The sequence below is a fragment of the Silene latifolia genome, chromosome 8 (genome assembly GCF_048544455.1).
Source record: "Silene latifolia isolate original U9 population chromosome 8, ASM4854445v1, whole genome shotgun sequence".
Lineage (NCBI taxonomy): Eukaryota > Viridiplantae > Streptophyta > Magnoliopsida > Caryophyllales > Caryophyllaceae > Silene > Silene latifolia.
In genome coordinates this window covers 77,835,799-77,863,766 of record NC_133533.1, presented here as the reverse complement: position 1 = coordinate 77,863,766, position 27,968 = coordinate 77,835,799, and the positions used below count along the sequence as shown (strand labels likewise).

Sequence of the window (27,968 nt, the reverse complement as noted above, 5' to 3'; positions counted from 1 at the left end):
ACCTGAGATTTCTCTCAAATTTAAATTACTTTAACTTGTGCTTAGTCTATAGTTGAGAGTCAGGCCTGTTAACATCTTGTACTTAGACTTTATATATTGAACAAAGTCTGTTAGTGAAGCATATTCAATGTTGTGCTCAGACTGTGGGTTGTTTATCTTTGCTTTTGATTTTAAGTTGAATTTTATCTGTGCTTTGTCTGTGATAATTTTCAATTTGAGTCATCTAAATTGTTAGCTTTCTTCCTTGTGAATGTTATTTGGGATTTGAGTTGATAATTAAATCTTTTGGTCCTCATTCAATCTCAAATATCAATCATGTGTCCAAGCTATATGAGCTCACCTGTCAGTCTGTCTTTAGCAATTTATTAAAAATACTTAGATTCCCCCAAATATCATGAAATTTTACTCAGAGTTAGTTTACTCATTGAATAAATTTGTCACCAAATTTCTTGAATTTAGAAGGTCATTTTGTATTTTATTTAAATTTACAAAATTTATTGCATTCGAGAAAGCTGTGTCTGAGTTCTTGCCAGACAAAGTTCATTTTTGTCAAGACCTTGGGTTATACACTGCAGTTTGGTATCTGTGAGCCAGATTATAACACAATTCCATCTTGTGTTAGTCTTGGAGAGAGTCTTGTGTGAGTTCATTATTCCCTAACTACAACAAAAACACAAAAAACAACCCAATGAGTGAGGAAAGGTTAACTGGAATAGAACAAAGGATGGAGGAACTTACTGAAAATATTAACACCATAGTGGATGCCGGGCACACTGTGATGACAAACATTCCAACTCGAGAAAGAGGAAGGCCACCACCCAATAGAGGAAGAGGCAGAGATAAGGGCTTTATTGGAGTAGGGAGAGGACAACATCAACAATAACAATAGAACTGGAATAAGCAGCTCAACTCAGAAACAGATGAGTCCATGATGGAGGAGGGCATCTACATGGACAGAGACAAAGATGTTAAGAAAGAAATTCCTGACTTCCATGGTATTTTAAACCCTGGGGACTTATTAGATTGACTTAGATCTATAGAGAGGGTCTTTTAGTTTAAGGGATACTCTAACAGGAAGTCCTTTAAGGTCTCCATCTTAAAACTCATGGGCTATGCTTCTCTCTAGTATGAGAACATGAAACACCAGAGCACTAGGGATGGCAAGGAACCAATGAAGTCCTGGTATGAGGGTGTTTTAGTTTAAGGGATATTCTAACAAGAAGGCCTTTAAGGTCTTCATCTTAAAACTCATGGGCTATGCTTCTCTCTGGTATGAGAACACGAAACACCAGAGCATTAGGGATGGCAAGGAACCAATCAAGTCCTGGCTTAAACTAAAAAAATAAATAAAAGAAGAATTTTATAGCCAAAGATTACACTCAGGATATTTTTTTTTAAAACTGACTCAATTGTAACAAGACCAACAACCTGTTGAGACCTATCTTAGGAACTTTGACCAGTTAACCCTTCAATGTGAGATTTCTAAAAAGCCCGAGTAAAGGATTGATAGGTTTGTTGAGGGTTTAGAACCTAAGATTGCAAGCAGACTCAGAACACAACAAGTGTGGTCTTTTGATGAGGCTGTGAACCTAGCTTTGAGAATTGAGAAAATGGGGAAGGCCAAGGTCACCACATCTAAGCCTATTGCTAGGCCTGCTTATAAACCCTTTACTTGTGTCACGATTGGGGATACACCGAAACTAGTTAAACAACCTACACTTGATAAAGGAAAAGCACCCATAAACCAGAAAACCATCTCACTTGTAACTGAGGGGAAGATTAAATTCTTCTAGTGTCAGGGATATGGCCATTTTAGGAAGGACTGTCCTTCTAAAAGAGCCATGACAGCCATGGAGGTAGAAGAATGGGAAAGAGAGGGATGGGTTAAATATGAGGAAGATGAAAACCTTTTGTTAGAAGAAATAGGAACTGAAAAGGGATCAGGCCAAGATACGGTTGCGGCTCACCCTGACACAGTGCACAACTTGGTCTTATGAAGAGTCATGCATTTAGGGCTGTTCACTCAGTGGTCCGGACCAAAGACCAGACCGAACCAGACCATTTGGTCTGGACCAGACCGGACCGAATTTTGTTTGGTCTGGTCCACGGTCCACCTATTTACTCTACTTTGGTCTTCGGTCCGGTCCTGGACCAAACCGAATAGAGCACGGACCGGACCATGGACCAAAGTTATGTAGTAAAAGAATTTTTAAATTTGTAATATTATTGATTTATTTTCTACGTTGTTTACACGTATTATAAGATGTGTAATTATTTAGTTAAATCTAGTAAGAAAATAATGTTGTTTAGTTTGATCGTTACGAACTTCTCGTGTTCTAGTTTTATATGCTAAAACATGTCAACGATAATAATATTTGGTCCATTTGGTCCGGTCCGGTCCACGTGTTTTTATGGTCCAGACCGGACCGGACCAATATTAATATGGTCCGGTCCTCGGTCCATCTCTTAACCCTTCTTTGGTCTTCGGTCCAGAGAGTTTGGTCCGGTCCGGTCTGGTCCCGGACCAATGAACACCCCTACTTGCATTCACAACAAGCACAACTAGAAGCTAGCCAGATATCCTTGATCTTTAAAAGCATATGTAGAGTTAAAGGAAGGGTCTGCAACTTGATCATAGATGGGGGAAGCTGTACCAATGTAGCTTTCATCACTATGGTCAATAAGTTGAATCTGGTAACTCAGGAACACCCAAACCCTTACAAACTGAGGTGGTTGAACAAAGGAGTAGAGGTTAAGGTTGATAAGCAATGTTTGGCTCCATACTCTATTGTGAAGGTGTACAAGGATGAGGTGATATGTGATGTTTTCCCAATGGATGCCTACCACCTACTATTTGGGAGGCCATGGGAGTTTGACAGAAACACAACTCACCAGGGAAAGGAGAACATATACAGTTTCAAACATGAAGGTAAGAAGGTCACCTTGACCCCACTGCCACCAAATCAGAGAAACTATGGGAGTCGAAACATGCCAGAAGAAGTCAATGGTGTGCTGTTCTTATCTGAGGCATCCATGATCAAGGAATTGAAGCAAGAACAACCAATGATGATGTTGCTATCAAATGAAGTAGTGGGAAAGGAGAGCTCTGAGGTGCCTGCAGAAATTGAACCTTTGATTTTGAGGTACAAGGATGTGTTCCCAAAGGAGTTGCCTAGTGGACAATCGCCGCCGTGAGGGGAATTGAACACCATATTGATCTTGTACCAGGATTTGTAGTACCTAACAAACCTGCTTACATGAGTGATCCAGCAGCTACTAAATAACTCTAACAATAGATTGAAGAACTGATGAACAAGGGATTTGTGAGGGAATCTCTGAGCCCTTGTCTTTGTGCACTTTCTGCTGGTACCAAAGAAAGATGGCACTCTGAGGATGTGCAATGGCAGCAGGGCCATCTACAATATAATTGTCAAGTACAGGTCTCCAATTCCTATGCTAGATGACACGCTTGATCAACTGAGTGGCGCCACGGTCTTTTCAAAATTGATCTCAGGCAGGGCTATCATCAGGTGAGGATCATGGAAGGGGATGAATGGAAAGCTGCCTTAAAAACAAATCATGGGCTATATGAATGGCTTGTGATGTCATTTGGGTTATCAAATACACCCAACAAATTCATGAGACTAATGACTGAAGTGCTAAGGCCATGCTTAGGCAAGTTTTATATGGTTTATTTTGATGATATCCTGGTCTACAGCAGTACTAAGACTGAACACCTTAAGCACCTTGAAGCTGTGTTCAGGATTCTTAGGGAACAAAAATTATTTGGCAAATTGGAGAAGTGTACCTTCATGGTTGAGGAGGTGACATTTCTGGGATATATCGTGTCTAGGAGGGGCATTTTAGTTGACCAAGAAAAAATTGCAGCAATCCAATCCTGCAAATTCCTAAGACAATTACTGAAGTAAGGGGGTTCCATGGGCTAGAATCATTCTACAAAAGGTTCATCAGAAATTTTAGCTCAGTAGTTGCACCTATTGTAAAGTGCATGATGAAAAGGGAGTTCTAGTGGTTTAAGAATGCTCAGCATTCATTTGAGAAATTTAAGAAATTAATGTGTGAAACTCCTATTCTGAAAATGCCAGATTGTAACACCCCTGATTTTCGGCTAAATTAAAACTAACTTTTACATATAAAACTCGCCGAAATACAGAGATATTATAATTAATATACAAAGTCTCTTATTACAAATCCATTTTAAATGTAAATAATACAAATGTAACTAAAACTTTACAAAGCCTTTAAATAAAAATATTCTCTTGAAATTAAAATCCTTTTGAACAGCAGCGGAAGACCTGAAAGCAAAACCGGAAGACAAAAAGGAACAACCCCCATGACGAGTAGCCTAGAAGGGAGAAAACACTTCAGCCAGAAAGCTGAGTAACAGATAATACCTCAATATAAACAGAATAGTTTTTGGTCATGGCGTGGAAACACAGACATGTAAAAATAAAAATAAACACGGAGAATAATAAAAATACTCCCCTTTACTAATCTCAATCTCAAACTATTCCATACTATTCCTTTAATATAAACAATACTCATCTCTCGCCACCATAATTAAACAAATCTCAACCCACTACTTCGTCTTACTCATTACTCCATCTTACTCATACACCGTCTCATAATATAATACTCCATAGTAACCAAGTATCATATTCTCATCGTCGAACCTAAGCTAAGGACAAGAGATGAGTGAACTGGCGGAATAAAACCGCAAAAAATAATTCCATCTCAATATCGATCTCAAACTCAAATAACTCAGTAACCATGGTCACACTAGACCGTAAACACAATATGGCACAATGGCCTCATAACTCAATACCAATAACCAATCTCAATCTCAATTTCAATATCGTCAAGGTTCAAAGACCCGTGCTCAACACTTAGAGTATAAAACTCTAAGCTACTCACCCACGAGTCAAGATCAAAGGAAAAGACGATTAAAATACAATAAGAGACCGAAATCCAAATCTCAATTCCATGTATAAGACGCTCCAACATCAATTTGTTATTAACTGACTGAATAACAACTCTCAATTCATGGTCTGACATACGTAAACATTATTCCTCTTCATGATATAAAATCGTGAAATACAGCAAGATAGAACTCTCATTGTTCAAGTGTTTCCATACGTACAAACCTCTTAACATATAAAACTTATAAACCTCAATTACATTATTACTATTAGCGACCAACTCGTAACCTTAAAAGTAAACAACTAATACATCGTCACGAGAACCAAACTCAATGGTCTAATCCCGAACTCGCCCAATCTCACAGATAATCTTAGTAATTGAAAATATTATCTATCAATACAAAATAACAATCATTAATAGTTCATCCCAAATAAATTCTCAACACATAAAAGAAAGTGTAGTAACAATTAGCAAGTAATTCATATAACCTCAAACAATAATAATAATATTAGGATCGGTAGAATTGTGTTACCTTTAATCGTGTATACCAAAAAAAAGAAGTATTATTCATAGGTTTACCCAGATCAACGACCCAATAGCAAGAAACGATGAAGAAAGACATCGACACGAAAATAATGTCATATCCGTATTGATCTCCCAATTGTGCACATATATTGAGTTTCTCGCCCATATTATTTTGGGCATTGGGTTTGATTGACTACAATTGGTTTTGGCGAATGATAACAATGTCATGGATAAAAAAAGGAATAATAATGCTAGATGATAAAGATAGGAAAGTGATAAGAATAAGTGTAGTTGCTTCTTTTATGTTTGACAGGAAGAAAAATATGACGGTAGGCATAAGATCTAGAGAATAGAAGAGTTGTAGGGTTAAGACTCCTACAATTAATCTAAAAGTATTTTTGTTTCCAAAAAGAAATAATAATATCTAATTTATTTTTCAAAAGAAACAAACAATGTCAAACTCTCAAATTTATTATAAAAAATAATATTAATGCAGATATAAAAATATAGGTATTACAATCTTCCCCTCTTAAAAGGAACTTTGTTCCGAAGTTCGAGTTTAGAAAATATTGACACTATAAAATTTGAGTGGTATTACACTCCACCCTCCTTAAAAATAAAGTTCGTCCTCGAACATAAAATTCTCAAAAATGAATAAAATGTCAACTCAAAATTTAAGAAGAGTTTAAAAAGTTAAAATAGCGGTGCTAAGATGTGACGATCTCAACACCTGACCAAGAAAGAACCCGCTCTGATACCAATTGTAACACCCCTGATTTTCGGCTAAATTAAAACTAACTTTTACATATAAAACTCGCCGAAATACAGAGATATTATAATTAATATACAAAGTCTCTTATTACAAATCCATTTTAAATGTAAATAATACAAATGTAACTAAAACTTTACAAAGCCATTAAATAAAAATCTTCTCTTGAAATTAAAATCCTTTTGAACAGCAGCGGAAGACGTGAAAGCAAAACCGGAAGACAGAAAGGAACTACCTCTATGACGAGTAGCCCAGAAGAGAGAAAACACGTCAGCCGGAAAGCTGAGTAACAGATAATACCTCAATATAAGCAGAATAGTTTTTGGTCATGGCGTGGAAACACAGACATGTAAAAATAAAAATAAACACGGAGAATAATAAAAATACTCCCCTTTACTAATCTCAATCTCAAACTATTCCATACTATTCCTTTAATATAAATAATACTCATCTCTCGCCACCATAATTAAACAAATCTCAACCCACTACTTCGTCTTACTCATTACTCCATCTTACTCATACTCCGTCTCATAATATAATACTCCATAGTAACCAAGTATCATATTGTCATCGTCGAACCTAAGCCAAGGACAAGGGATGTGTGAACTGGCGGAATAAAACCGCAAAATAATATATCCATCTCAATATCGATCTCAAACTCAAGTAACTCAGTAACCATGGTCACACTAGACCGTAAACACAATATGGCACAACAACCTCATAACTCAATACCAGTAACCTATCTCAATCTCAATTTCAATATCGTCAAGGTTCAAAGAACCGTGCTCAACACTTAGAGTAGAAAACTCTAAGCTACTCACCCACGAGTCAAGATCAAAGGAAAAGACGATTAAAATACAATAAGAGACCGAAATCCAAATCTCAATTCTATGTATAAGACGCTCCAACATCAATTTGTAATTAACTGACCGAATAAATCCTCTCAATTCATGGTCTGACATACGTAAACATTATTCCTCTTCATGATATAAAATCGTGACATACAGCAAGATAGAACTCTCATTGTTCAAGTGGTTCCATACGTACAAACCTTTTAACATATAAAACTTATAAACCTCAATTACATTATTACTATTAGCGACCAACTAGTAACCTTAAAAGTAAACAACTTATACATCGTCACGAGAACCAAACTCAATGGTCTAATCCCGAACTCGCCCAATCTCACAGATAATCTTAGCAATTGAAAATATTATCTATCAATATAAAATAACAATCATTAATAGTTCATCCCAAATAAATTATCAACACATAAAAGAAAACGTAGTAACAATTAGCAAGTAATTCATATAACCTCAAACAATAATAATAATAATAATATTAGGATCGGTAGAACGTGTTACCTTTAATCGTGTATACCAAAAAAAAGTATTATTCATAGGTTTCCCCAGATCAACGACCCAATAGCAAGAAACGATGAAGAAAGACATCGACAAGAAAATAATGTCATATCCGTATTGATCTCCCAATTGTGCACATATATTGAGTTTCTCGCCCATATTAATTTGGGCATTGGATTTGATTGACTACAATTGGTTTTGGCGAATGATAACAATGTCATGGATAAAAAAGGAATAATAATGCTAGATGATAAAGATAGGAAAGTGATAAGAATAAGTGTAGCTGCTTCTTTTATGTTTGACAGGAACAAAAATATGACGGTAGGCATAAGATCTAGAGAATAGAAGAGTTGTAGGGTTAAGACTCCTACAATTAATCTAAAAGTATTTTTGTTTCCAAAAAGAAATAATAATATCTAATTTATTTTTCAAAAGAAACAAACAATGTCAAACTCTCAAATTTATTATAAAAAATAATATTAATGCAGATATAAAAATATAGGTATTACAATCTTCCCCTCTTAAAAGGAACTTTGTTCCGAAGTTCGAGTTTAGAAAATATTGACACTATAAAATTTGAGTGGTATTACACTCCACCCTCCTTAAAAATATAGTTCGTCCTCGAACATAAAATTCTCAAAAATGAATAAAATGTCAACTCAAAATTTAAGAAGAGTTTAAAAAGTTAAAATAGCGGTGCTAAGATGTGACGATCTCAACACCTGACCAAGAAAGAACCCGCTCTGATACCAATTGTAACACCCCTGATTTTCGGCTAAATTAAAACTAACTTTTACATATAAAACTCGCCGAAATACAGAGATATTATAATTAATATAGAAAGTCTCTTATTACAAATCCATTTTAAATGTAAATAATACAAATGTAACTAAAACTTTACAAAGCCATTAAATAAAAATCTTCTCTTGAAATTAAAATCCTTTTGAACAGCAGTGGAAGACCTGAAAGCAAAATCGGAAGACAGAAAGGAACTACCCCCATGACGAGTAGCCCATAAGGGAGGAAACACGTCAGCCGGAAAGCTGAGTAACAGATAATACCTCAATATAAGCAGAATAGTTTTTGGTCATGGCGTGGAAACACAGACATGTAAAAATAAAAATAAACACGGAGAATAATAAAAACACTCCCCTTTACTAATCTCAATCTCAAACTATTCCATACTATTCCTTTAATATAAATAATACTCATCTCTCGCCACCATAATTAAACAAATCTCAACCCACTACTTCGTCTTACTCATTACTCCATCTTACTCATACTCCGTCTCATAATATAATACTCCATAGTAACCAAGTATCATATTCTCGTCGTCGAACCTAAGCCAAGGACAAGGGATGTGTGAACTGGCGCAATAAAACCGCAAAACAATATTTCCATCTCAATATCGATCTCAAACTCAAATAACTCAGTAACCATGGTCACACTAGACCGTAAACACAATATGGCACAACGGCCTCATAACTCAATAACAGTAACCAATCTCAATCTCAATTTCAATATCGTCAAGGTTCAAAGAACCGTGCTCAACAATTAGAGTATAAAATTCTAAGCTACTCACCCACGAGTCACGATCAAAGGAAAAGACGATTAAAATACAATAAGAGACCGAAATCCAAATCTCAATTCCATGTATAAGACGCTCCAACATCAATTTGTTATTAACTGACTGAATAACAACTCTCAATTCATGGTCTGACATACGTAAACATTATTCCTCTTCATGATATAAAATCGTGACATACAGCAAGATAGAACTATTATTGTTCAAGTGGTTCCATACGTACAAACCTCTTAACATATAAAACTTATAAACCTCAATTACATTATTACTATTAGGGACCAAGTCGTAACCTTAAAAGTAAACAACTAATACATTGTCACGAGAACCAAACTCAATGGTATAATCCCGAACTCGCCCAATCTCACAGATAAACTTAGGAACTGAAAATATTATCTATCAATATAAAATAACAATCATTAATAGTTCATCCCAAATAAATTCTCAACACATAAAAGAAAACGTAGTAACATTAGCAAGTAATTCATATAACCTCAAACAATAATAATAATATTAGGATCGGTAGAATCGTGTTACCTTTAATCGTGTATACGAAAAAAAAGTATTATTCATAGGTTTCCCCAGATAAAGGACCCAATAGCAAGAAACGATGAAGAAAGACATCGACAAGAAAATAATGTCATATCCGCATTGATCTCCCAATTGTCCACATATATTGAGTTTCTCGCCCATATTAATTTGGGCATTAGATTTGATTGACTACAATTGGTTTTGGCGAATGATAACAATGTCATGGATCAAAAAGGAATAATAATGCTAGATGATAAAGATAGGAAAGTGATAAGAATAAGTGTAGCTGCTTTTTTTATGTTTGACAGGAACAAAAATATGACGGTAGGCATAAGATCTAGAGAATAGAAGAGTTGTAGGGTTAAGACTCCTACAATTAATCTAAAAGTATTTTTATTTCCAAAAAGAAATAATAATATCTAATTTATTTTTCAAAAGAAACAAACAATGTCAAACTCTCAAATTTATTATAAAAATAATATTAATGCAGATATAAAAATATAGGTATTACACGTATTTTGATCAATTATTTGAAGTGGAGTGTTATGCTAGTGGTGTTTGCATTGGGGCAGTCTTAGTTCACGGACAAAAGCCAGTGGCTTATTTTAGTGAAAAACTAAATGGAGACAAACTGAAATACTCCACTTATGATAAGGAATTCTATGCCATTGTCAGGTCCCTCATGCATTGGAGCCACTATCTAAAACCCAAACATTTTGTATTGCATTCAGATCACGAGGCTTTGAGGTTTATTAATAGCCAACACAAACTGAGCCACATGCATGCAAATTGGGTTGATTTCTTGCAATCAATTACTTTTTCTAGCAAATACAAAGAAGGCAAGCTCAATGTTGTTGCAAATGCACTGTCAAGGTTTTGCATTCAGATCATGAGGCTTTGAAGTTTATTAATAGCCAACACAAACTGAGCCACAAGCATGCAAAATGGGTTAATTTCTTGCAATCAATTACTTTTTATAGCAAATACAAAGAAGGCAAGCTCAATGTTGTTGCAAATGCACTGTCAAGGAGGCATTTATTATTGACAGTCATGGGGCAAAGAGTCTTAGGCTTTGAATTCATGAAAGAATTATACAAGGGTGGTCCATATTTCTCAGAGGATTGGATAATCCAAACTGAAAGAGGCCAAGCTCAGGGGAACAATTATTTGTTGTAGGAGGGTTTCTTGTTCCATGGCAAAAACCTGTGTGTGCCAAGGGGCTCTTACAAAGATCTGCTAATCACACTACGCCAAATAAGACCTTCAATAATGGTTAGATAATGCAATTACCGTTATTAAATAGAAACACGGAACCGTTATTGGAACGACTGTTGTTAAATATATACAAAGGTTGTACAAATACGTGACTGTTATATAACATCAATAACAGATCTATAATACCGTTAGCACAAATCAAGAACTATTATAAAACTGTTGTTAAATATATTTATGGCAACGGGTATACATTTAAGAAACCGTTATTAAATATTAATATCGGTTTCAAATCTGTTGTCCTAGTTTACTATTGACAACGGTTTAGTGGTTCCAAAACTGTTGTTAAATATTATATATGATAACGGTTCATTTCGTTATCTTATTTAATTAAATGTCAAAATTTAACAACGGTATTATAGCGTGCAAAACCGTTGTTATATTTCTCTATTGACAACGGTATGTAACTGTTATCTATTTTTATTGATGAAACTTTGACAATAGTTCTGCTTAAATACACCGTTGTAGAAGTTTTGAATTCGACAACAGTTATGATTCGTTATCTTATATTTTTGGCGGTTTGGATGGGAGGGAAAATATGTCAATGGTTGTTTATTTAAATAAAATCGTTGTCAAATAATTGTTTACAACGGGTTGTTTTAAACTGTTATTGTTGAAATGCTATTATTTAAGCAGCGTTTCTAGCAGCTGCTGAAATGCTATTTTTTCAGCAGCTGCTGAAAAATGGCATTCCAGCAGCTGTGCATTGCAAAAATTCAATCCTGCATCAAAATATTACACCCCGTGATCAATTAAACCAAATTTAAAAACAGTACAAACAGGATGATCAAAAGCCAATACATAACTTCCTCAAAAAAACAAAAGAAGACAATACACAACGACTCTATATATACACACGTACATAAAGCATGAGCAAACTATCGAGACTCCGCTAATGAAACAACATAACTAGCCCACATATTTCTCAACTGGGTGATGTCCTCTGCCGAATATTCTAGGGCTTTGCTGAGTATTAGTGGAAACTACAATTCAAAATATACATAATAAAAATAGATATAATACATTGAAGTATACAGAATTGAACTCAGTTTACGTCTGAAATAGTTTTTAAATCACACTAACCTGTATCGGAATGGAAGAAAGTTTTCCGTTGATAACCTCCTACATGGACTGACAAACGTAAAAGGCGCATTGTTTGTGGTCTGGTGGTTTAGGAGACTATTATACAAATCACAAACAAATCTACTGAATTAGATAATCAACCTCTCGCATAAACATAAATTAAAGGATACAAGTAATTATTAAGAATACACTTACTAATGGCGTGATAAAATTGGGAAGAGTGTTGCTTTCATATTTCCCAAGTGGACAAATTTTTTTGCTTCAAAAACACTAATTCATAAATATACACACATGCCATTATTATTTGCATATATATGGCTCAGGTCATACAATAACAAATGACATTATTGAAGGTGTTAAAGTTACTCAGTTATCATATTTACACAACTGTTAGAGGGTTTGCCTTCGCGAGAGTCAATCCAGTACACTATTTTTGTTTCCACTTGGATTGCCAGTAGCACTCAATGCTTCCTATTCAATTTGAGACATTGAACTGTTAGTTCATTTACACGCATGTAAGCATATTAATAATAAATTTATAGAACCGTGATTCATTACAATAATCACGTATTATACATACGTATTCTCATTGTAGGGGGCAAGCCATAGTTTTTTTGTCGACATCAACCGACGAGCGATGTTATTGATTTGTTCTTCGTATGAAATTCTATGCACAGAGAACGCCTTAGTACTCAAGAATCCGTAGGCGTGAACTGGGACCTTCTACTCAGCGATCTGATTGTTCAGGTACCTAGTACGCCACATGGAATGAAGAATGTTATTGTAATTGATAATTTAAACAAACATCATTATTCGTAAATGGAAATGACTAAATAGTTTTATTAGTAAAACTTATTTCATCCAAATCAAAATGTGAACAGCATCTAAATTGTCAAGGTTGGCAAATTCCATCAGTTGCTTCGTGTCCAGTACGGCTATATCAGATGTACCCATAATTTCCTCTTCAATGTTAATCATGACTATATCCCCTCTAGGTGACCTCTTTACAGCCAGGTTGTGCAAAGCCTTTAGCGAAGTAGTTTTTATTTTTTTCTTATATTCACACGATTCATAATAAGAATCATAGGCAGGCTTGACTGCAACATCTTTCGTAGCTGGCTTATATTAAATGTCTTGTGGTTTTGTTTTTGGGGAAGACGTAGTCCTTTGGTGACTTTGTTCGTTGACGTACTAGTAATTGCTTTAGCTGCCACCATGGCTTTGCTTAACTTTTGCAAATGTAAAGATTAAAGTACGATATGTTAATATTCGTACCCTAATATATTTAAAGAACAAGTAATAATTAACGTCTGCATATAGGTACCTCGGGGATGACAACATTGATGAGGTTGTCAGGCCATTGCACATAAGAGCTTAGGTCTTCTTTCAAATAAGTGACCTCCTCATTAGAAAATGGTACTTTTACTTCCCCATACTCGTCTTTATATAATTGGGACACTTCTACTTTCCTGCATTGGTCACAAAGGGGTATACCATGAACCTTAATTTGTTGAAGCCGGTCGTAATTGAACACGTATCCCCTGGCAACATCAACTTTCTGTTTCCCCTATAAATAGAACAGACGACAAGCCACCTTGCAATCGCCCTTCACGACAGCTTTAATAAATTAGTACACATACATTCACTACCTTTAATAAATTTCATAAGTATAAAACGTGTATGATATGAATACTTATAAACTAGCAGCTATTACCTTTTTCGGTGTTGAGAAGAACATCTGATCATCAACTACCTCCACCTCATCCTGTGTCACGGCCTTCCTGGCTTCCTCTTCCTCTTTAACTGCCTTGCCATGTCATCCTCCGCTCCCACCTCAGTCTCCTTTGCCAGTTCCTTCTCCATTGCCATGTCATCCTCGGCTTCCCTCTGTACATTAAAACTTGTCCATATAACACGTATTGATTTTACAAATCATATAACACACTGTATATAAGACTGCCTATTGTTGGAGTATGTGTCCTCAACAATATTGCGATCACGTACTTAAATCTCATGATTAGAATACATAAGGGATGATACATTATATAGTCAACTGATCAACATTTAACGGTAACGATTGGTTGACTAGAGTTTGACGTTACTGTCATTTAACGGTGGTGATCAGTTGATTCTTTGAGGTCACACCTATAGAATGGAACCCAAATAATTCTGATCAAATGTATTTGATACGGGTTGATCAATCCCTGTTATATATATATATATATATATATATATATTATTTAGTTGTGTGAGTTTGTTGAGGTCGAGTTTAAAACTCGAGTCAACACAGGTTCATTATTCAATTATGCGATGATTGACTAATAAAATTTAATATCTTATTGTAATGTGATTAAATAAGATTTAATTTAATAATTAAGCGTTAATTTATTAAATTAATCGAGGTATTGTATTTTTAGAGGTAGAGGTTATTTGTTGATTATATTTTACAAGGGTTGTAAATTAATTAAATTGGACATTTTAATACTCATTATATTTTCATATAATGACATAATAATTACTTAAGAGTTAAGTGTATATTAATTGTTAGTTTATATTATATAATTGTTATATGATCAAACTAATGCATATTTATGTAAGATAAATAATTAAATGATTCTTATGTTTGTGTGACAAACATTACAAAATCAAAATGGTCCATTTTACCTTATAGTGGCCGAAAATAACATGTTGTTGGACAACATTTTATTTTTGTCTTTTCTTTAATCAACTTGTTGCATGTAATGATTTCCCTAATTGCATGCTTAAGACATAACCTAGCCTAATGCACTCATTACCTACTTTTGCATGCAAATAAAATAAGAAAAAAAAATAGCCCATTATGGCCTCTAGGGTGCCGGTTTTGGAGCTCTTAAAAGAGCAATTTGTTGCTCATTTTTATTATTCTAATTTTGCATGCCTCTCTCTCTCTATAAAATCACACAACCACATCAATATTATTATACAATTACTACAGTAGTAATAATATTAATATTAAGGGATTAAAATTCTTAACAATATCTACTTAATATTATTAAGAATCTTTTAGGTAAAATCTTGGGTGCTATTGAAAGGAGAATTTCTAATTTTAAGCTTTGGATGATCATCCCTTTTATTTATAGCTCAAGAACAAGGTTGGAAAGAGTCCAATCTTGTGCTCATTTCTGTTTCATTCGTATGTAAGGAAAAACCGTTTTCTCCTTTTACTCTTATTTTGTTTGCATGTAACTAGATCCACCACATCTAATTAATAAGTTACTTAGATTTATATTAGATGAGTCTAATAAGAGGGTTTATGAACCTAACAATTGGTATCAAGAGCTTTGGTTGTTGCATGCAAATCGTTTTATGTTTTTTACGAGTTATTAGATTACTAAAATAAAAACCAAAAAATTTGTGTAAGTATGATAAATGCACGATTTTTTTTATGCATGTTTTCTTTCTGGTCCTAAAATGTTTAATTTTTTAGGTCATTTTGAATGTTTTATGGAAGTTTATTGCTCATTTTTATGATTTTTAGTATAATAATTACATTTTAGTGAGTTAAATGATGGTTTATTGACTAAAAACAGTCAAACTTCGAATATCGTCATGAAATTTTAATATGATCTCACTTCATATTTTACTTATTGTATGTAAAATTTGAAATTAATTCGATTAAGTTTGCATGATTTATGATTTTAATGGTTATAATGGAATAAATCGAGATTATATGAGCTAAAAATAGCTAAAACGAATTTCATGGCATGAGAAAATTATTTTAGGTTGCATTTCATATGTAAGATTGGAAAATTGATTAGATTAATTTTCATATGCTTTAAGCATTTTATTTGATAAAACCGATAAATCGCAACTATATTTTTTTCTAAATTAATTACAACTTTTTTAACCCATTTTTTGACATTATTAGGGTCATGGTAATATTCTAGAATGTCCAAATTTCAAATTTCAAATTTTTAGATTATAGTAATGAAATTTGGAATTATTTCATAATTGTTATGATAAATGGGGTTAAATATGAGCAATAATATAAAATCAAGTTAGATTATTGTTAAATTTTAGTGGAGACTAATTTTTGAGTCCTAAAATAGTTGGGACAATTAACTTGGCCTTAAATTTTATTTAAGTATTAATTAATGATTTTAATAAGTTAAAGATCACGCATTTCCATAAAAACCGAGCTATATACGATATAATCTAGTAAGTCGATTTTGCACATTTATTTTGCATGTTTGAATACATATATTTTGTTGCATAATTTAGGGATGATTGTCATTTAAATTTATGTATTTTTTTGAATAATGTAATTTGTCTTAGTATGGCCTTAGTTTTAAATGGTATTACCCTTAATGAAAGGGAATATCGATTTAGTTGTAATTTTAATGTGATTTCACATCACCGTTTTATAATTTAATAGATTTATTTTTATTACAAATGTATAATAGGAATATTTATGTATCTTATTATTATTTTGTAATTCCGGAGTTTCCTAAAGACGGAGCCATTCGGAAAAGAGTTCCGATCAAGACAGTGTTTTTCCTTGGGAGGCGTGCCACATGAAGTTCAAAGGGCCAAAGGAGTTTGTTTCCGAATATGTAATAGATTACTAGATTTTCTATTTTAGGAAGGCCATACTAGGAAATTGTTTTTCTTTACATTTTCTTTTCTTATATGTTTACATGCATGCCAAATCGCCATAACATCACATGCATATCTTTTATATCGAATCATCGACCTTGTCAATTATAATTATCGATAGATCACTAATTTAGTTCACTTTAAAGAGATAGATAATAAATTGACAAGAACTCACATTTTATAAAATTGAGACTTAGCCTTACCAAATAGTAGGAACTCATGAATCCCAATTTCATTAGGGGTACAATACGGTGTTGAAATATTATACTGGGGCGCTTTCTTTTAACGTTGGGTAAGTGGGGTAATAAAATGTTATTTCACTTCGAAATTTGGTTGATATCAACGAAAGTATTAGAGGGACCGTTGTCTCAATAGGTAAGGGCTAAAGATGAACTTAGTGTAAATTCATCGACCAAGAGTTCTAAGTGTAGAATCGGTTAAATGAGTTAACCCACCAAATTATATTAGTAAAGGTTGTAGAGGGACCGTTGTCCCACAATTGAGCTAGTATGAATTTGGGTCTTGGAATCGTTTATATAATTGGGTGGAGGTCATTATATAAATGCTAAACTTGTCTAAAATATTAACAAGTCTAATTTACGATAAATGTTAATTTTTCCTTCATCTCATATTTTGTAGTCAATTGAAATATCACAATGGCATCCACTAGCTCGTTCGCACCACCTCTCACTACCGGTTCATGGCTTCGATCCTTGATGGATCTTTGCAAACTCGAAAAGAATGGTTCGAATTTCACCGATTGGGATGCGCAACTTCGCTTAGCCTCGGAAGGTGATGACAAGATCAAACACCTTACCGAGGCTCCTCCCGCTACTCCTAATGCTAGGTCAACACCCACGGTTAGGGAGGCCTTTGAGACCTACCAAAAAGAATACGCCGCGGTCAAGAATGTCTTGATTTTCTCCATGGAACCCGATCTTCAAAGGAGTGCCATAAAGATGAGCACCGTCTATGAGATATATACTAGACTTGTGACCATGTTTTCACGATCTCCTAGGATTATTCAATATAAAGCGGCTTCCCAATTCTTTGACCTCAATATCAAAGAAGGACAAAAAGTGAGTCCTCATGTACTCAAAATGATTGAGTATGTTGAGACCCTCAAGTTGCAAGGGGTTGACATCCCCGAGCAACTCGTGATTGACCGAGTGCTTCACTCCTTAAGTCATATCAAGGGCTTATGTTCAGTTTAGAGTAAGCTACAACATGCAAAACTTGAAAACCGATCTCCATGAGTTGCACAAAATGCTTGTGCAAGCTGAAAAGGACATGGGGCTTAATGCAAGCACTAGCAAGGATGTGCTCAACATCAATGCAAAAAGTAAGGAAAAGTGTAAGAAAAGTGCTAACAAGGGTAAGAAGCCCACTTCCTACAAAGGTAAGGAGAAAGCTATTGAGAATAGCTCTTCCAAACCCAAAAGGGGAGTCAAACCCGATGACAAGTACCATTATTGTAATAGCATAGGCCATTGGAAGCGCAATTGCCCCAAATATTTGGAAGACATCAAAGCTGGACGTGTGACTCCAGTAGGTAATATTTCTTCCAAAAGTTTATGATATTGATATTAATTTTCCAACTCAACTTTGTCTTAAGATACTAGTTGTGTTTCTCACCCTTCTTATTGAATTTTTAGGGCATGAGAATAAAGGAAAAGCTAAGCAAGCATGAGGACGATCTCCAAAGGAAGCTAGAGTAGCCGCCGCATAGATGGAGACCTATGGACTTGGCTTGGCGTTTCATTTTAAATATGTCTTCATAATAGTCTTATGTTTAGACATTGTCTAAGAACTTTATTTTGTTTCCATGTTAGACATGGAAATTTCTTTATTTTGCATCTCCGAACAAGTATTGTATTTGATTTTAAATGACTTGGCATTCAACCCAAGTCATTTTGGTTTATGGCATTTTAAGTTCTAAGACATATTTCCTCTTTCTCTATTAATATCTATAACATAAATCAACTCATCTCAATCGATAATATTGAAAGATGATGATTTGTTCAATATGGTAAAGACCTAAGTTGTGAATTTGATTCCAAACTAAAAGATTCATGGCAACATGACATTTCTATCGAAATGTAAGATCTATCGATTGAAAGTTGAAATGAGTTGTTGAACTCATATTTGGGATGCTACTCCATGTTAGTAATTGTTTAAAGTGAAAACGCGCAATATAAATCACAAACGAGACTCCATATGAGATATGGAAGGGATTAATCTTTAAAATAGTAACATATCTTAATAGATGACTCAATGATAACATGTTTCTAATGCTCTTTTGCATTAAAAGAACAAAAATTGTTTGTAGCTCATAATGCTATCTTCTTTGAAAATAGGTGTATTTCTAAAAAGATAGAGTGGGAGAAAATTCGCTACAAACCTATTTTGTAGTATAATGACATAAGAAGATGTTCTAAAAATCATACACATGTTACAAATAGAGTTGCTTTTTGAAAGTATAGAACTATTATCCATTGAGTGAATTGTTGCTAGTGATCCAAATCGGAATTTGTTGCAAAGAAGTCATGGTTTTACAATCCGTGATAGATTCTATACGCAAAGCTAAGAATAATTACTTTAAGATATTGGTCTCTTTGAAGTAAAGCTTTCAAGTATAGAATAGCATAGATGAACATGGTGATGTTAATCCAATCAAATCATGTTAGTAATTCCCGCATTTCATTTTGATGAAACATGGTAAGTGATGTTAAACCGCTTTTCTAAATAGGTATTTAGAAGAGTATAGGTGTGTGACACTGATCTTAGGTTTAAATCTGTGAATTCTAACATGCTAAGTAAGCTTAAGGGATCCATATGTGATTTTAAGCAAAGCATAAAGAGATTGTAAAAAACATTTTTCCAGACATGCGATAATAGAGAATGGTTGCATTTGAATTTTCCAAAAGAACCATAATTATACATGAAGTTTAGTGGGAGCTTATTTTAGTTCATGTGATAATAGAGAATGGTTTCACTCGATTTGTCGAAGAACCATGTTTATACATGAAGTATAGTGGGAGCAAAAATTGTCTTCACATATTATTCATTGGGAATGATGTCCCGATGCTTACCTCCGTAACGTTGGGAAATCATTTCCAGATGAAAGATTTAGGTGAGGCACATCACATATTTGATATCCGGATCTATGGAGATAGACCTAAAAGGGATATTGGCATTAAGTCAAAAGTCTTATGTTGATAAGATACTTCATCATTTCAGCATGGATAAACCCAAGAGGGATTCTATTCCAATGGATTGTGGGATTACTTTGAACGATTCACAGTTGCCCACTGAATCTGAAATTGTTGAACGAATAAAATCGATTCCCAATGTTTCCGCCATTGGATCGACCTAATGTCCTAAGATATGCGTAAGACCTGATAAATTGTATGCTTTAAGCAAGACAAGTCAATCCATGTGAGAGTCAATGGATAGCCGCTAGATACATCCTTGAATTCTTGAGAAGGAATAAGGATTCGTTCTTATGATTGATAAGAACATGGAGTTTTGTATAGAGGGTTACAAAAGCTCGAATTTCTTTGACTGATCTTGTTGTCAATTGTCAGAAGTGCGAATAGCGAGAACAACTTTGAAAAGTCTGTCATTGTGAAATCTACAAATAGAGTCTGAGTATTTTGTGGTAACGATAAGATGGATTGTAAAGGAACTAAAATAAATACATTAATCCATGGATCATATCACATGCTATTTGATAACAGTGGGAGCATCTTTCAAGCAAAGAAGTCCAAACCTAGATTCAAGTCTAGACATGTACTTGAAAAATTCATGTAATTAAGAGATTACATCGAAAAAAGGAAATTACAGTTTATGAAGTTGGGGTGATGGTTATATTGTATAATCTTCAACCAAGTTTTCATTACAGGTTTGATGAAACCGCCACGAAGTAGCATGGATTTTATAATCTTGAGATTATGATATATGGAGCAATAATATTTTATTGATTGTTCATATGTGATAATCGCATTTGTCGTTTGAGTTTTATTTTAAACTCTTTTATTACTTTGTTATATCCAAATAGCTTGTAAGGACAACATTGAACCCTATTAAAGTGAACTGGATTAAATAGTATTGGCCCCTAGTCACTTATATGAGGTGACGTCTCCTAGTAACTAGAATGTGAGTCGATTGATGGCAAGTTCAAGTGCCATAGGGTCATTAAAGATGAGTAGTCGATCACATAGGCAGACTGTATGGGACACTCTGTCGGGCAGTGGCCGCTTATAGAGTTCTTGTAATTTTTATATAGCCTAGTCATGGCGAGAGCTACTATAGTATTCTTTTTGAGTCGATTCTTTGACTAGAGACTGTTCGCCTAAGGTGGCACAGTTTCTGATTGACTTAGATTTTTGCTCCACGACTTCCGAATATGGAGTGCAAATGGGCATCTTTTGGATCATGATGAGTTGTGGCTATTCGAAGGGAATAGTGCGATAGGAATTGTCCACCCGCTTGTCAGGGTTATTTAATTCTCAGGGCCACTCGAGGAGTAGTGAACTGGAAATGCGTGGCCACACTCGGAAGCTATCTACGGCAAGATAATTCCGGTTAAACAGTTACTCTCCAGGTCGAGAAAACCACTCTAGATATGATCACATGCAAGTACGACCTGCGAGACACCATGCATTGAGTGAGACATAGTAATAGGACAAGAGAATTGGTGACGCACACTTGTCTCGGACAAGTCGGAGATTGTTGGAGTATGTGTCCTCAACAATAGTGCGATCACGTACTTAAATCTCATGATAAGAATACATAAGGGATGATACATTATATAGTCAACTGATCAACATTTATCGGTAACGATTGGCTGACTAGAGTTTGACGTTACTGTCCTTTGACGGTGGTGATCAGTTGATCGCGTGAGGTCACACCTATAGGATGGAACCCAAATAATTCTGATCAAATGTATTTGATACGTGTTGATCAATCTTTGTTATTTATATATGTATATTTAATATATATATGTATATATATACATGTATATATATATATATATATATATATATATATATATATATATATATATATATATATATATATATATATATATATATATATATATATATATATATATATAATATATTTAGTTGTGTGAGTTTGTTTTAGAACTCGAGTCAACACAGGTTCATTATTCAATTATGCGATGATTGATTAATAAAATTTAATAATATCTTATTGTAATGTGATTAAATAAGATTTAATTTAATAATTAATCGTAAATTTTTTAAATTAATCGAGGTATTGTATTTTTAGAGGCAGAGGTTATTTGTTGATTATATATTACAAGGGTTGTAAATTAATTAAATTGGACATTTTAATACTCATTATTTTAATATAATGACATAATAATCACTTAAGAGTTAAGTGTATATTAATTGTTAGTTTATATTATATAATTGTTGTATGATCAAACTAATGTATATTTATATAAGATAAATAATTAAATGACTCTTATGTTTGTGTGACAAGCATTACAAAATCAAAATGGTCCATTTTACCTTATACTGGCCGAAAATAACATGTTGTCGGACAATATTTTATTTTTTTCTTTTCTTTAATAAACTTGTTGCATGTAATGATTTCCCTAATTGCATGCTTAATTATGACAAGCCTAATGCACTCATTACCTACTTTTGCATGCAAATAAAATAAGAAAAAGAAATAGCCCACTATGGCCTCTATGGTGCCGGTTTTGGAGCTCTTAAAAGACCAATTTGTTGCTCATTTTTATTATTCTAATTTTCCATGCCTCTCTCTCTCTAAAATCAGACAACCACATCAATATTATTATTCAATTACTAGAGTAATAATAATATTAATATTAAGGGATTAAAATTATTAACAATATCTAGTTAATATTATTAAGAATCTTTTGGGTAAAATCTTGGGTGCTATTGAAAGGAGAGTTTCTAATTTGAAGCTTTGGAGGATCATCCCTTTTATTCATAGCTCAAGAACAAGGTTGGAAGGAGTCCAAACTTGTGCCCATTTCCGTTTCATTCGTATGTAAGGAAAAAACGTTTTCTCCTTTTACTCTTATTTTGTTTGCATGTAACTAGATCCACCACATCTAATTAATAAGTTACTTAGATTTATATTAGATGAGTCTAATAAGAGGGATTATGAACCTAACACCTATAAGCGATATAGCTATCCCAATGGTCCTGAGTGACATACGGATACTTCTTTTTTGGTGGTTTCTTGTTCATTTCCCTGGTTTCCTTATTGAACAAGTGGTTCTCAGCAATCTTTAACTTCCAACATGTGAGGGCTTCCCCTGTCTTTTTTTAAGGTACTTATCATACTTTTCGGGGACAATCTAAGCTAACTGCATATATGATGAGAATAGTTGGTACAAGTGTTTCAGCTAATACACATATCAAGTAGTAACTTAATTTCAGCTAAAGCATTTATTATTGTATATACATACCTTTATTCTGTTTATTAGCATGGTGTTCTGTATCTTACTCAGTTCACTGATATGCGGTGTACCGAGAGGCACATACTGTCTTACACAACAACCAATCCAACTCGTAAAATATCCGGCATTCTCACCATATGTGATACCGTCGTCAGGTATCAAAAATAAATACCTAGCTACAACTAACAGAAGTCAGCGGTAAGTAGGGTCGATCTCCACAGGGAGGCGGTCACTATCTACTTGTCAATTCTAGTCTGGCTACGGTCACTAATGGGGTTTTGAATTGTTTTAACTAAACTAATAAGATTAAAAAGGAATAAGAGAAATTAAATAGAGAGAGAGAAAACTAGGATGTCGGGTCATCAATGAACGTCAGTTAATCTTAGTTAAGGTCACAGATTAGTCGATGGGTCAGTCTAAGGGGCAATGAATATCTCCTTACGGTCTCAATTCCCCCTAAAATACCATTAGCTTAGCTTCCGCCCTCACTAAAGCATTCTATTGTTCACTGCAGGTCTCACCGCTTCCAATCTTCCGGTCTAGGTCAAGGCTTACCAAGGTTAAAAAGGCTAAATGCATCGATTCATATAGCTAGATACAATTAAAGCAGTGATTAACAACATAGACAAAAACAACAACGACAATCTATAAACCTAATTAGCAATTAACATCAGTCTATCGAATCCCCTAATCCTAGCAGGGAGAATTAGCTAGACATGAGTGAGAAAAGAGCAAGAACAAAGGGAAGAGAAATAATAAACATTAACTAAAGTGAGTAAAAGAAAAAGAGAATTACAGAGAAAAGATCCGGAAAAAGAGAGGGAAGCAGTCAACAGTAGAAAAGAGAAAAAAAATTATGAAGTGTCAAGGAACAGCGTCCAAGATGTCCCCCTATGTTTTTATCGTCGTCCTTTATATATCAAAGACGATTTTTATTTAACCTAATAACGAAATAAGACTAAAAAGCCCGAGCCCAATAACAAACAACTCGATCGAGGACTTTTATATCACTCTATCGAGAAAATCCAAGCTAAAACCTCTCGATCGAGTACTTTAGGTACTCGATGGAACACTTATTAAATAGGCACTACTCGATCGAATAGAAAAAGGAGTCGATCGAACACAATTTTACTCGATCGAGTACTTTTCAGCGCACAATTCCTACTTCACACACTGAACTTCAAACGGCTGCCATTTCTTCGTTACTTAGGCAAACAGGGCGTTTCCGGTGGCGTTGGAAAGCTAAGAGGACAAGCTTTCATCTCCAATTAGAATCACCTGAAAATATGTTGTAGAACCGGAGATATGACTCTTCAAATTAGGCACTAGTAATTTGAAGTTCTTCCTTTGCTCGCCTTGCTATCTTACTTCTTTGCGCATCTCAAAATAGTAGTCTTAAAGCTCCGACTCAACTCCTCTCCGAAATGCATGCATAGGGACATGTATTAAGCTTGATTTAGCTTCTCTTTGGTTTATTCCTGCAAATAGGACAAGAGAAACCAAAGTAGACAGTTCGGGGGACATTTGTAGCTAAACACTACTAAATACGCATCAGAATGCGTGCAAATGAAGTATAAAACACCTATATAAAATGCACGCATTAAATCTCCCTAAACCAAACCTTTGCTTGTCCCCAAGCAAACTATATGCAAAACTAATAGAACGGAAAAAGAAAGCTCAGAGCTAGCTATAACTTGTCTACTTGAACCAATTTAATGCAGTCAAAAATTAACAGTCACAGCTACAGCAGTCAATACCCAAACGAGTTATATGATGTCCATAAACAAGGCTGACCTATCGACTTTGAAAGACCAATAAAATCGGACTCTCACGTGGTCACTCTTCTCTCATGAAGCAAAGGGTGAATAATTATGTGTAAGAGGGAAAGAGAATACAGTCACTCACCTAAACTGCGACCTACATAACATGCATGCGACAAAAATGATAGACGATTCAAGTACTACGCATACAGTCCAACCAACAATGTCCGTCACAGCTGAGGGCTTACAAATAGTATGGGAAAGTGAGGATACAGGTGAGAAAAGGCAAAATAGATTATGGAAATGTGGAGGTAAAGCGTCAAGCTAGCTCCTAAACAGGACCATATAAGACCATCCAAAACTTAGCTGTCTAGAAAATAAAGCTCAAGTGCTCTTCATTGGCAAACATCTCACTACCCAATACACTATCTCCTCAAAAAAATATAGAATAAAACGGAGGAGTGAGACCGTCATAATTTAAAAATAAGCACATACGATCTCAACATACAACCAGACAAGAATTTTTTTGATTTTGCTTTTTCTGGTTTTCACGTGAATCACCATCTCTCTTTTTTTCTGCATTTTTTTCTTTTCCTTTTTTCTTTCTTTTCACGTTTTTTTTCTCATTTTTTTTCAATTCATACTCATACTCCCTTCCTTCATCAGCACCAACTCCAAACAACAAAAACGAGCCAAACTCGCAATGGATCAACATACCACAAAGACACACTAAACTAGCTTGACTGGGCAGGCTCGGTTTTGGATGTAGCTAATGGGTCAAAAAGGCTAAATTTCGCTTAAGTGGAGCTAAATGGGTGAAAAATGAAAGAAAGGGAATTTTGCAAGCACCTCCGTGCATGTGACACCGACCACAAACCCGAATGTATGCGATTAACAAGAAATCGAATGTCATAAATGTGCTAAAAGGATAAACATGCTATGCAAGGAGTACTACTCTCAATTCCTATGTAAACCGGTCATGAATGTCACCAGTTATATGGCTCTAAATCTCAGAAATCGTAAGTAGGTTGCCAATTTATCATGTCAAATCTAAACAGTCAGCTAAATTTGAACAAAAACTCGTAGATATGCGTAAGACTTAGCTAATAACTGTCAATAAAGTGTAAGGCTCAAGTAAAAATGACAAGTTAAAGTGCAATTTCATCACGGAAATCAACCGTTCCGACTCAACCTATATGCAAAAGTAAACGTGAATTGTTTTGAATATTGTTTGAATATTTTTAATTTTTATGAGATTTTGATTTTTTATGGAAATAAACAAGCAATGCATATAGAAATTAAACGTGATAACAGAAATGCAAATAAAAACAAGATGCAGACACAGATATGGATGCATAACCTCCCCAAACCAAATCGTGCAATACCCACATTGTACCCAAAAATAAGGAAAGGAAATGCAAACTAGAAAGGAGAGAGAGTGTAGATACAGAAAACTCACAAGATAACGCGAAGAAGGGACCTCCCCAAACTAGCCAGCAACGTGGGAGGTCACAAACAGCTGCAGGACATCGTCACAGGAAGCGAATCAAGGCAAACCAACTCGATCGAGAGAAAAGATTGCTCGATCGAGTGCAATGGGTTGTAGAAGTGTTCGATCGAGAAAGTAGGGCACTCGATCGAGAAGACACATTATTAAACACACACCAAAAACCGAAATGTTAGAAAAACAACTAAAAAGCGTAAATTCCGGGTTGCCTCCCGGACAGTGCTAGTTTCAGACAGGTCCCAACTCGACCTTCTTTTCTTCGAGCCTCTCTAATTTAGCCTGGTTAAAACAGCTCAAAGCGCGCAGCAACCGATCAAACAGCTGCGCATGTGCTACACAAAACAGTAAGTAGTGCCAAGGTAAAACAGTAGCATAGGAAAATAAAATGTATAAACGTTTGAGTCTAACAAATTTCCTATGACAGCTCCTAAATTTATCCAAAAAATAAAGGAGCTCAGGAGAAATTATCAATAATTTAGAGTATCGTTTCAGATTAACAAGATTAAGATGACAAGTACGGTGAAAAATCGTTAAATTACTTGTCCAACTGAGAGAGGGTATAGCATTAAAAGAAGAAACACGAGTCATACGAGGTAGCGTACTATTAATATTAACAACAATAAAATTATCGCTAATTACTTCAGGTGGGTTGCTCTCAATGTCGGAATCACTGACAAAAGAATGTATTACCTCATCCGTGCTAGGAGCAATTACCGACTCAGCTGTCTTCTCGTCACCCTCCTCGGTGGATACCGTCCCGTAAATCCCAGCCTCAAGCGCATCCAGCTCGTCTTTGAAATTGGGAGATTCACCGTAACCATTGTCATCATCAAAATCGTCATCTAGAACGAACCCAAGTGACGTTGCATTGCTCTCTCTGGCCAAATCAGTCGATCGAGTGGAATTATTACTCGATCGAATGCTTTCCTCATGACTTTCACTTGATCGAGTATATGAAACAGCTCGATCGAGTTCTTCCTTTAAGCAATTGTTCGATTGAGTGATGTATTGTGTTCGATCGAACATTTCTTCAGGTATTTTACTCGACCGATCAATATAATCCATTCGATCGAGTGATTCTTGCCGATCAGTGCAGAATTCTTCGCGTGAGGCCTCATTATCCGATATAACTTCGCAATCCGAGTCATCCTAGTCATCAGCAGTACTAGGCTAGGCGAGTCCTTTGTGGGAAAGACCACTCTCTGCGTAGGTAACGCAGGCTTCCTCTGGTTTCCCAATATTCGACTCAGCAGCTTAACTGAGCTATTTCAGACTCGAGCTCATCAATTTGCGCAAAAATTTGTCGATCATGTTCTTGCACTAGGAGTGCAAGTGCCTTCACCAAAGACGTCAACTCAGCAATCTCTTCTTTCCGTTTATCAGGAGGAGGAGCTTGTTGTTGCGGTGGCCAGAAAAACGGAGGCTGTTGATAGCCTCGTTGATAAGGTAGACGTGGCGGCATAGTTACAACAGATTGATTAGCTTGTCCACATTGCTTGAATGCATAAACCTCGTCATTTTCAGCTAAGCAAACGGCTG

General features: G+C 35.0%; 1 protein-coding gene across 1 annotated transcript; it reads left to right on the top strand.

Moving 5' to 3' along the window:
* Positions 1-1,841: 1,841 nt before the first annotated feature.
* LOC141595399 (uncharacterized) lies at positions 1,842-3,195 on the top strand. Its single transcript, XM_074415364.1, has 2 exons — positions 1,842-1,988; positions 2,704-3,195. The coding sequence occupies exons 1-2, from the start codon at positions 1,842-1,844 to the stop codon at positions 3,193-3,195; spliced, it is 639 nt and encodes a 212-aa protein (XP_074271465.1).
* The last annotated feature ends 24,773 nt before the right edge of the window (positions 3,196-27,968 follow it).